We start from the raw sequence: 12,455 nt of genomic DNA, 5'->3' as shown, positions 1-12,455 counted from the left end.
ACTGTTGACCTACCCAGAAGAATGAATTCTTTCTCCAGTGAGAAAGTCAATTATATATATTTTCTTTATACTGTTGAGGCTTAGTTTTCTCTGTTTCTGACAAAATAACTCAAATGAAAGACATTTCAAAAATAAGTGGAAATGTAAAAACTACCCCATGTGTTAATCCTACAATTATTTAAACTTTTTATTCAATTGTAGAAGGTACAGATTTCATTCTTTAAAAAGCGCTTGATTTTCTAACCAGATATTCATCTTTAATTTGTAAATAGTCAACACACATTTCAGTGTTTTAAAAAAGAGAAAGCTTTATGATGAATACTTTTTGTATTCCTATATAAGTATTCTTTAAATTTACACAGCAAATGACATAGCACATCAATATTTGGTTCAAACAGACTTAATTAAAGTAGACCTAATGATCAGATTACCTTCACAAGACGTTGACATTTTCTTGAACGCTGGGAAAAATAAAACATGCCAAACTATGGAGACACCCAAGCTGCTGGGAAGAATGGGAGCCGATACACACAAGCACTCCACAAATGCCAAAACAACTGGATTAAGATTTGTTTTGCTACAGGATTTCAATAAAGTACAATCAATTATACTTTATAGGAGAAAGCCACTAATGGCAGGATACACTCCAGTAAATGGACAATGACTGGTCCATTAGAGAAAGCAGGCACGTAATAAATTCCTCCAAAATAGAAAACACTATTCGGGATCCATACAGAAAAAAACACATCCAAATTTACTTAAGATAATGTCTAACCAAAACAGTACTCTGTACATTTATAGAAAGTCCAAAACTCAATAAAAATGCAAGAGTGATGAAAGAAGAGACGATGCCAAATACAAAATGCTTTTAAGCAACAAAATAATTCAGAAATGTGATCACGGTGTTTCTTTAATTCTTGTTGGAAAAAACTTAAAAGTGAGTTAAATGAAGAATAAAAAAGGCAAATGAATTTTCAGCAAATCTTTTCCTTGGAACAAGGTCATTCTAAGAGAAAGACAATGCTCAGAACAAAGACTGCCAGCTTTTAAAATAGTATTAAGAGATACAAATTCTCTTTAATAGCACTTTAAAAAATATATTTAAGGGGAAATTGTTTATGCAGCCAATTTGTTTAACTTATACCAATACTCTCAGAAAGAATATAGGATAAGCATATTCTGGGCTCCCTATGGTATAAATGTGGGTTGCCAGATACCCAGTCATCTTTCTACTGCACATGGGAGAAGGCTGTAGGCAGGTCCAGGCTCTCCCTGTGGCAAAAAACGCTGGAGCAAGGTATGTATGTACAGGCAGAGCCAGGTGAACAGAACCTCCGTGAGCACAGAGAACAACATGGGCTGTATGGCATCCTTAGCTCTGAGAACAGTGCCTTTAAGTATCTGCTGAATGAGTAACCGGTTGTCATTCATGTTGTTTAAGTTCCCTGATATATTAACTTTTAGAAAAATGACAATGACATAAATGGTTCTTGTTCAACAGCGATGCATACATTAGTTTTGTCTGGTAGAAGTGTAAATTATTTTAGCAAATTATTACATTTGCATTGCCCTGTAAGACATTAACCAGTTTTGTATTTAACAAACATCTCTGGCTTTAGGTCACCAGGGATTGGCACATGCTCTCTGGGCAAGTGCCACTTTCCTGTGCACCGCCTAACCTTCTGATTTGAGGTTTATGGTCGCAATGTTAACTACTGCCATGTCAACTTAGTGATTCGTTCTTTATACTGAAGAACTCAGCTAGACAGACTCACACTGGCTTTTGGTATTACCAGGCTCTTACCGGACTTTTAAAATTTGAATGCAAATATCCTTGCTATGTATTGAAATTCAATTTGGTTTAATGGAACAGGTCAAAGTTGATAAGAATAATACATTTACCTTTTTTCCTCCTTGAAATCTTATGTGGAATTTTCCTTAATCAATTAAATTACCTTGTTCCCCAAAGTAATTAAATTAGTAACCAGTGTATTCATCTGTGTGTTTATTGTCTCTCTCCTCACAGACTGATTCGTTGTCTGTTTCCTCTTTGACGCTACATCCGCTCTCTGTACCATAGTAACTGGCACACTATCGGTTTCCAATAAACATTTAACGTTCACATATCTGAATCAACATATGAATCAACACAATTCCAGCAACAGGACAGACTAAATATTCTGAGAAATTCTTCTTTAAAAAAAAACAAGTAAATAAAAAATGACATAAAAATTCAAGAATATGTTTTTGTAACTAAGGCCAAAAACAACCATAAATTCCAAATCAGAAGATAAATCCCCAGAGGGCATGTGCCAATCCCTAGTGACCTAAAGCTAGAGATTTTCTTTTTATTCTATTTTTAGGATTCTTTATTCATTCAGTAAATATGTACTGTGTGCCTGTTAGGCTCCCAGCAGTGTTCTGGGCAATGCAGATAGAGTAACTATGAGATAGATTATCTCCCTGCCTTTATGGAGCTTATGTTCCAGTTCCTTTCAGATGCCATATTTTGTGGGTTTTCAGGTCTTGTCCCCAAGTTGTTTAAAGTCAGCAGTCACGAAATTCTATACTGTTTGCTTTGCCCTACTAAAAAGCAAGCTCCAGAAAAACAGGGAATTTTTGTCTTTCATAGTTTCATTGCAGTATATTGAAATATAACTGAAATTTAAAAATTGCACAGATTTTAAAGTATACAATTTGAATCCACCACCACAATCAATATAATGAACACATAACCATCACCCCGAAAAGTTTATTCCTGACACTTTTAATCACCCTCTTTCTCATCCCTTCCCCTAGTACCCTGTTCTCCTGAACCACTGATTTCCTTTTTGTCACTACAGGTTGTATTTTCTAGATGTTTATTATAAATATAATCATGCAGTATCTACTCATTTTTATCTAGTGAAAGCTAGGAATTTAATTAGTTCATAGTTTCTATTTGAGGTCAAACAAGGTGGGAAGTAGGACTAATGATATCACCCTCCCAAACCCCAATCCTTGCAAATAAAGCCCTTACCACCAAAAGGTTGAAGTATTCTGCAAGTAATGACTTGCAACCTGTACATAAGTAACATTTCTACAAACAATAACCATGGTCTTCTAGAATCTACATATTATCTGTGTTTATCAGCAGTTGCCAAAAATAAACCACAGAATCCTGAACACAGAGTGTATGCTACTGATAATCTGAACATAATCTTTGTGATAAAGATGTGAACTCAAAGAAGGTGGCCAACAAGAATAAAACAGTTCTATAATTTGGTAGCCAAGTTAATCCTTTATCTTTTTCAAGAACCCTTCTCCCAAAGTCTTTGAGGGGTCTTGATTGGCCCCCATGTACATTTCTGTAAATAAACTGTTCCCAGGTGTTCAATTCAGTCACAGCTTTTTTTTTTCTTTAACAGGGTGAAACCTGCAGTGAGTGAAGTTAAAAACAATAAACAAATCAAACCAAAATCCTGATTATAGAAGAGAGCAGGAACACTTGAGATGGAAGAAAACAAAACAAAACAAAACAAAACAAACAAACAAAATAAAAAACAAAAAGAAAAGAAAAAAAGGTGTCCCCTAAGAATTCCTTACAAGCCCAGATCCACTAGGTTGGAGAACTGAATTCATTCTGTATGTGGGTCAAAAATTTCCAAGACAAAATACCAGGCAAATACAAAAAGAAAGCTGGCCTAGTTACAGGGATATTGGATGGAACAGATATTAAGGCATTACTCAATAATGCCACATATTAATAAAATGGTCAATTATACCCCTATGAGGATATAAAATTTTTAAACCTGTAGACACTTAATAAATTAACTTGAAAAAAATGTAAAATAAAAGCTGAAAAACTACATGAAAAGTAGATTAACCATCAAAATGGAAGACTAAGTTACTCTGACCAAAAAAATCAGTAAGTATATAGAATATCTGAATAACTCAGTTAATCAGTTTGTCCTAATAACTTTGTATAAAAATCTGAAACCAATAACTACATGACAGCCATTCTTTTAAATCACAAATATACATTTACAATAACCATGTGCTAGGCCATAAAAACAGTCTCAGTCAATGTAAAAGACATTATATAAAACACAATTTCTGGTTATAACTGAAATATGTTAGAAAATACAGGCAAGAAGTTTTTTCAAAATATTTGTATGGAAATTAAAAAATACATTTTGAAATAAACTTGGGTAAAAAATAAATCATTTGGAAGTTTAAAAAAAAAAACTTAGTACTAAACAATAGAAATTCAACTTAATATCCTAGGATCCTGAAAAAGAAGACCTTAGAAGGAAATTTATGGTCTTAAATGATTATTTTAGAAAAAGAGAATGGCTAAAAATTAATAAACTCCAGAACTACCTAAAGACTATTAGATGGGAGAAGGAAATAAACCCATATAAGACTATAAAAATGAGAACAAAACTAATTAAGCAGAACATACCACAGAGAAAACAAACAACTCAAAAGTCAATTCTTCAAAAATAGGAGTTAAATGAAAAATTACTTTCAAGATTAATTAGAAATAAACTACATTCACAAAGAACAAGAACTACTTCAAAGAGAACACAGGTAATCCGTGTCAAGAGAATCCAGTATACCAACAAACGTAAAAAATTAGGTGATTATGAATATTCCTAGAAAAGAGTTAGTAATCAAAACTAACTCTAAAAGGAATAGAAAATCTGAATATCTCAGTAACTACTGAAGAACTGAATCGGTCAGTATTTTAGACTTTTCCCACATAGAAAACACAGGCCCATGATGGCTTCATAGGCTAGTTTGACCAAACATTTAAGGCGTGGATAATTACTATCTTGAAACAAACTCTCAGAGAACTGAAAAGCAGAAACATTCCTACAATTTATTTCAGTAGTCTTCTATAACCAAAACCAGATAGGATAGTACATAATCAGGAAATTACAGGCCAAACTCATTCAAAACTTCCAATGCAAAAATTCTAAAAGAAATACTAGCAACAGGCAAAAAAGAGAATGAGCAAATTAATTTAATTCGAGATTGGTTTAACATTACAGAATCTATTAATATAATTCACCACATTAAGGGATTCAAGGAGAAAAAAAAACACATACAAACTATTTCAGTGAATGTAGATAATACATTTGATAAAATTTAATGTCAATGCCATTCATGGTAAAAATTCTTAGCAAAATAAGAATGAAAGGGAATACTTCCTTAACCAAAGAATAAATCTACAAAACTTACAGCACACATCATATTCAATGGTTAAATATTGAAAGCAATTTCCTAACTATCAGGAGGTAAGACAACAAGAATGTTAGCTCTTATAACTTCTATTAAACATAGTAGAGGTCTTAGCAGATATAATAAAACAAGGGAAAAAATATTGGAAAGGGAAGAAGAAAACTGTCTTTATCCGAAGTGGTTATTATTATCCATACAGAAAATCCGGAAATGAATGTCTACAGACATAGCACTAAAATTTGAGATTCATATTCTTATTTAAAGTATAAATATATATATATTTACGAAGTACATACACCAAGATACTAGAAGCTTCTATATGAAATATTTAATCAGTTTATCTTTAGGTGGTGGGTTTATGAGAGATTTTAACTTTTTTATTTCAGCATTTTGGTTTACCCAGTGTCCTGCATTGGATTATTTTATAAAAGAATAGAGAAATGTTAGGATGTCGAAAAATATATAAAACTCAATTTCATATCTACATAATAGCAACAGAAAATGCTATATAAAATATCTAAAAGCAAAACAAAATATAAGGATTGCTAGGAATAAAGCAAAGATTTACAATGCCTTTCTGAACAAAACTGTAACAATTAATTATAAGAAATAAAAGAGGAATTTAATAAATAGAAAGACATACCAGGTTAATGGTTAAGAAGGCTCAATACCATAAAGATGTAACTTTACAATTTACAGATCTGACACAATTGCAGTCAAAATCGCCAAAGAGATTTTTTGGTAGAATTTGATAAACTAACAGTAAAATTTACACGGAAAAGAAAGAGGACACAAATAGGTAAGACACTTAAAGAAAAAGAAATATATAAAGGAGATTGCTCTACTAGAAAACAAGATTTATTACTAGGCTTTATTAATTTAGGTAGTGCAGCATTTATGATGGGATAAACAAACAGAACAAAGAGAAAGCTCAGAAACCGTCTTCCTCTGACAACCTGAGATATGACAGAGGTTATGGGGCAAATCAGTGGGTAAAGGAGGGCCTATTTAAAACAGTTGGATAATTATTTATCTTTATGGGGAAAAATGGAAATCCATCCTACCTGACACCATTGCCTAAGATACATTTTATATCAACTAACTCTACTAGAATAGAGGCGGGGAAACAGGAGTGGAGGATTAACTCTGGTTGAGGGTAAGGAATGTTTTCTCAGTAGAGGTGACCTTTGACCTGCTCCTTAGAGGATGAAAAGGAAGAGCAATGTGAAAAATGGACTTCCAGGCTGAGTCTCAGAAACTTTCTGGGAATAAACAGACAACCAGCTAAACAGGAAAGAGAAAGAAAGATGATGATGATGATGATGGCTGATTGGTGCTTCCTGACATTTTTACACCTATACTTCACTAGGCCTCCATCCAGGCCAGAATAATATTTCCTTTATGTTCACAGAGGGAAATATTATAACTACAGTACTTCTACCCTGATATTCATCAAAAAGCCACTTATTAATTGCAGCTCAGATATGCAAAAAGAAAACAAAAGCATTTTTTAAAAGCTTGAGAGGTTAGGTTACCTTTTCTTTTTCTTCTTGGGTGTCTTGGTCCTGGTTCTTAGTGATTTTTTTGGCCTTGTTATGCACACTAGGAATGACCTGCCACCACAAAAACAAGGAAGAGGGAGAAAGAAAACATTCAAATGTCACAATCATTACATTGCTTCCTGTATTTTTCTGGAAAAACAGTTAAAATCCTACTTTAACTCTCTAACTTCACCTAAAAATTAAAGACAAGAGAAGTACAATTCAAGGCAAACAATACAACTTGGGAAATCTAGCAAGCTCTATAACCCAAAATGTGCGCACATGTGTGTGGGTGTGTGTGTAGCATCCGGGGGCAATAAATTCACAGACTTGTGTAGATCCAGAAAGTGAAGATGAAGAAGACTTAAGAAGGTCACAATACTTACTGTCATCCAAACATCTCATTTTGCAAGATACACTTTTAAAGGTAACCAGAGTTAATTCCTAGAACGTTGGATGCAACACTTATTTCACAGATCTACCTTATTCATCATTGTACCTCAGCTCAAGTATATCCAGCACACAGTGCACTTTCAATAAATATTTCACTATCACTGCTAGCATACAGATCAATGACAAAGCTATTCACACCCCTGGATAAAAGCTCAATGAGAGCTGGAATTTAGTGTTATCACTATAACTCTGTTGCTCAGAAAAAGCCTATACATAATAGTGTTCAATAAATGTTTATAAATGAATCAGTTTAATTTCATAAAAATAATTTTAATTCTTAATTGTACCAGTCACATAGATTAGTTTTTGATTTGTTTCTTTTTGTAAAACTATGAAACATCTTAGGGAAATACAAAATTGTCAGTGATTTTTTTAAAAGTCTCCTCAAATAGCACATTCAGATTAAAAGGAAAAATAAATCTCCTTTCTCAGAAAATTAAAGGAACTTCCCACCTAGGGATAATTTAAAAAACAAAACCAAAAAAATCACTTCTCTCTAAAGGCAAATTTAAGATTCTTTTCCACTGTTAATTTAGAATCTAAAGAAATAAATATAATTTTTGAAAAAATAAAGTCTCAGAAATGTTTCACCTAAGTAAAAAACAACAGTAGGGATATATCAACATATTTTCAGTGCTTCCAATGTGAATAGATACCGTGCTTAATATCTCTAATACACACAACAACCTAAGTCAGAGTTCAAAAACTAGTGTGTCTACAGGTATACGTTTCTCATCCTGAAGAATTTTAAAACAAATGCTTTGTCTCTCTATAAAGTCATAATATCTGCCTACGCTGGACCTACTTTTTCCTATGGAAAAGCCAGCTGAAACTGAATGGCAGAAGCTTCGTGATGGGATAGAATGTCAGCTGCCATTCAAAAGGTTTACACCATTTGCTTTACAAATAGCAGAGAAATATCTTTCCATACACATACCATTAGCAAAATTTGGAAGACAAAAGGCCCACCAAAAAGACTACATTTTTAAGAAAAGTAGGAGAGCACATGTTTCTTATGAAAGTAAAAAAATATATTTTTATATGACTAATACACAAAAGGTACATGTGTCCAAAAAATTTAGGTGCCATTATGAAAAAATGGTATTAGGGAAATATGAGTGGAATACAGGAAAAAAGAAAACAGCACATAACAATAAATGTAATGAACTGAAGGGATGATTTCAAAAGGGTTTGTTTATATCTATGTGTGTATATATATATATATACACACATACATATATATATATATAACCCTAATGCTACTGTGAAATGCAATTACAAGCAGAAAAAATTACCTTGGCATAAAACCTTTGTATAGAGGTGTACAGTATAAATCATGAGTTCTGCTCTCAAATAAGCATTTACCAAGTAAATCTAAGCAGATACACACATTTCTTTCTAGCATGCTGAAAAAATAGTTGAAAAATCCAGGAGAAAAAGCTTAAAAAGGTAATGTGGTGCTGATCCTTCTAAAGCACCTGCTAAAAGCACAAATATAAAAAGATAGGGCTTCCTAGGTGGCGCAGTGGTTAAGAATCCGCCTGCCAATGCAGAGGTCATGGGTTTGATCCCAGCTCCAGGAAGATCCCACAAGCCGCGGAGCAACTAAGCCCGTGTGCCAAAAAAAAAATAAAAAGATAAAATACCACTAAAAAAAAAGTACAAATATAAACACCACCAATCAATGCATTATGTTGATGAGAATTTCCATGTAACCAATGCACAGACATAGGGCCTTGATGGGCCAAACATTGGGAAATTACTTCTTTGGGGATTTCGAAGAAAGTCTCAAAGTTTAATGTAAGCTGATCAAAAATGATTAAAAAGTTGGCTATGTTTTCTATTCCTGTGATGACCAATACAACTTGCAAGAATGAGTAAGCCAAAGAGAGCACCATTTTGCAAAGATATGAAACTTGATTCCTTTCATTGCCTTATTTGACTGGAATCACTTTGTGCTAAAGAAAAAAAAAAAGGAACAAGTAATGGACATTAATATCATCACCTTCCCTTAGCTAGAACCACGGATAATGCAACACTTGATGAACATAATTCACAATGTGACAGTCTGTGATGTTGCCTGAGGGTTAAGAGACTTGAACATAGCAGAATGCTGAAGACATTTTCCCTTTTTTTTGAACAGTTGAAAGAAATTGTACTGGTTATGTCATCCAAATGAAAATTTCCACCTCAGCTCGCCAACAAACACTGGATTAAAAGCTTGGCCTTTTTGGCTGACTCTCTAACCTATTAAAATGCTTTGAATATTTTTTGGTGGGGCATTCACCAGTGGCCACATAAATGTATAATTTGATTGGCTCATTCTAGCTCAAAACTGTTTCTTTGGAAGTGTCATTTGGCAGGGAATAATCTGGCCTATTTTCCCACTGAATTCTGTTTCCAGAAATAAAAGTGATGCCCTCAACGACTTTCTCAGTATTATAAGAGTTAAAAGGTAGATTCCAATAAATCTAGAATTTCAAATTGTATTAAAATGTGAAGACTTTATTCAGTACCTCTCTCAATTAGTCTTGATGGTGTAAATGAAGCGCTAAGACTGGAAGGGACCATGCTGCAGTGCAGTCACCACAGCAGAGCTGCCCGGTGGGGTGAGGCTGCAGCAGCCCACCGTGTGCAGGCAGGCTACAGGTATGCCGAAATAGCATACTGATGCCCCCGCCCTAGGGACAGCCAGACATCTGTTTACCCAGTTTGTCATACGAATATTACTTTCCGTATGCCTTGACATAAAAAAAAAGGTTGAAAAGCATTAATGTATTGAAAAGCAAATTTTTTAAAAATATGCAGAGTTTTTCTACTGTTCAGAAGCGCCTGTGTTTTGAACAGCTGTCTTCCATTATAAAATAAAGAAAAATAAACATTGCTTCCAGTTACAGGGCTTACGGGTGACATTTCTGCTGCATATTGCAATATAAAATACACATCCTGCCACTGACATCTGTGTATCAGAGATCCAACACCATACCAAAAGAGTAATTTATTACAGAAAAAAATTCTATGATTAAATACTGCTCTTTGTGAATTCAAATCTCCAATAGAACATATAAAAATGCAACATGTTTGAATTTTTACATGCCTGTAACAGATATACAGACCATTTGATAGTCCCTCTAGAATGTTTTTATACCTGACCTACTCTGTATTTCAAAGCACTTTATAAACAAAATAACTGGTTCAGAAAGGTTAAGTAACTTGCCTCTGAATTAGCAAAACTGGTAAATAGGGAATCAAAGAAACAAAAACAGGTCTGTTGTACTCCACTTCACACTGGAATAACTCAAATTTGACCAGGAGATCAAAATCAGAGAAAAAAGGGAAAACTGAAGTTAATAACTAAATTTTTATGACGCTAATGCATCCTTTAAGTAATAGTGGAATAACAGCAAGAATATGTCGAAAAATACTTGGAGGCAAAAGCCTGGTCCACAGATATAGAGAGCATTGTTAAACTTTTTGAATATACAAACTAAAGCTCACTCTTGGAGTGGAGGACAAGCTCTGAACCACGAACACCACAGGGTTTCCTGCGTTCTTAATGGCTTCAACCGCTTCTCTGTGAGAGGCATTCTGCAAGTCTACTCCAGACACCTGAAAACACAGAAGTAATTTATTTTAATCAGAAAGGCAGCAGATCTTGTGGATAGGTTAATTCAAAGTCCACGCATATTATCTAGTTATGAGAACTGCCGGAGCCGAATGAAGCAGATTAAAGCCAGAAAAAAATAAGATTGGCCCATAAAAAGCTTTGCTGTTTTAGGAGACCACGTTTAAGAAAATTAACATTTCACCTTCAAGAAAAGTAAATAAGATAAAAACCTTAATAACAATGGCCCTGGTTAAAGATAATTATCCAGAATAGGTAGCTCTGTCAGTAACAGAACCTTAAGAAGCTTCTGAGCTTGTAATGTCACCTCTGCCACTATCGCAGTACACAGTTCTGAGTGGGGGCAGGGGGTAGGGATCTCTTTGGACTCATCTTCTCTCAATTAACCTAAGAGGAATAATGTTTTAAGCAAACTGCCCACTATCACAATTGAGTAGTTGAACATTTCTCAAACTATGTTCAAGAAAGAAGTATGAAACACCCATAGCTTCTTTTTTTTTTTTTATAGTTTTTTTTTTTTAATTTTATTTTATTTTATTTTTTTGGGGGGGTACATCAGGTTCAATCATCTGTTTTTATACACATATCCCCGTATACCCATAGCTTCTTTTACTAAAAGAATTCCATGTTCAACAGATGCGGGTAAGTGTAAACATCTCCTTATTATATAAATCTGAGAGAATATAACCTGTGAATACGCCCAAAATCTCAAAGAGCATTCTGTATTTATCAAACATATTTAACAGAACCAATTTTTCAAACTGATAATGGAAGCCTTGGTAAAAGCTGAGGTGGTTTTTGGTCAGTGGATAGTGTCTATTTGTGAATATAATTTTGCTATAAGGGGATCAAAGAAATAGGAATGTAGGTGAAGAGGGATGTGGGATCAAAGTTGGTTTTTGTTTTTAAGGTGGGATAGACTACAGTAATAATGATGCGGTGAAAAAAATGAAGGGTAGAGAGGAGTGATGAGTGTGGAAGCAAAACCTTAGACAGTGAAGAGGGAATGACTTCTGCACAAGTTAGAGACTGGCTCTAGATAGAAGAAGCACGAACAGTTCATTTGCTGTGACAAATATAGTTAGAAAAAAAGTATTCAGTGGGAGCAAGGGGAAACCCCCTTTTGACTGCTTCTATTTTCTCAATGAAATAAGAAACAAGGACCATAAGCTGAGATTAAGACTAAGGAAGGAGGTATAGGAGGTTTGAAGTAGTTACCATGAAAGTAGAAGAATGAAACAACTCAGGAAATATTATAGGACCACAGGGCAGAATTAAAGATCCACATGAAGCAGTGGTCATGAATTTAAAATGAGACCAGAAGGCATGGGTGGTTATTTTCTCCAGTCATGCTAGAGACCTGAAATCAGCAAATGGTTGCACTTAATTAGGATGTGGTTCCCCCAGAAAAGTTCAGCGAAAGGAAAGAGGATCAAAGGGGTGAGAAGTATATGCAAGGGAGCGACAGGATAAGTCACTGAATCTGAGCAGAGCACAGAAGAAGTGAGCGTGCCGGAAGCTGAGGGACAGAGAAGCGAGGGCCCTAAGGTAGGTGATGGGAGCCCTGTGTGTTAGAGGGGTTTAAAGCCAGGTGAATCTACAGAACAGAG

The 12,455-nt window shown here is 34.4% G+C and overlaps 1 protein-coding gene across 6 annotated transcripts in view; it reads right to left on the bottom strand.

Annotated features, from left to right (window-relative positions):
- Positions 1 to 12,455, bottom strand: part of PATJ (PATJ crumbs cell polarity complex component) — a 335,749-nt gene that overhangs the window by 186,481 nt on the left and 136,813 nt on the right. For all 6 annotated transcript variants that reach the window (XM_057712781.1, XM_057712798.1, XM_057712772.1 and 3 more), the window contains exons 25-26: positions 10,719 to 10,829; positions 6,762 to 6,839 (exon numbers count right to left, since the gene is read on the bottom strand). In XM_057712781.1, coding sequence (XP_057568764.1) covers positions 6,762 to 6,839; positions 10,719 to 10,829 — 189 coding nt within the window. The remainder of the gene's footprint in view (positions 1 to 6,761; positions 6,840 to 10,718; positions 10,830 to 12,455) is intronic.

Source organism: Hippopotamus amphibius, chromosome 1 (assembly GCF_030028045.1).
Source record: "Hippopotamus amphibius kiboko isolate mHipAmp2 chromosome 1, mHipAmp2.hap2, whole genome shotgun sequence".
Lineage (NCBI taxonomy): Eukaryota > Metazoa > Chordata > Mammalia > Artiodactyla > Hippopotamidae > Hippopotamus > Hippopotamus amphibius.
This window is presented reverse-complemented; position numbering and strand designations above follow the sequence as displayed.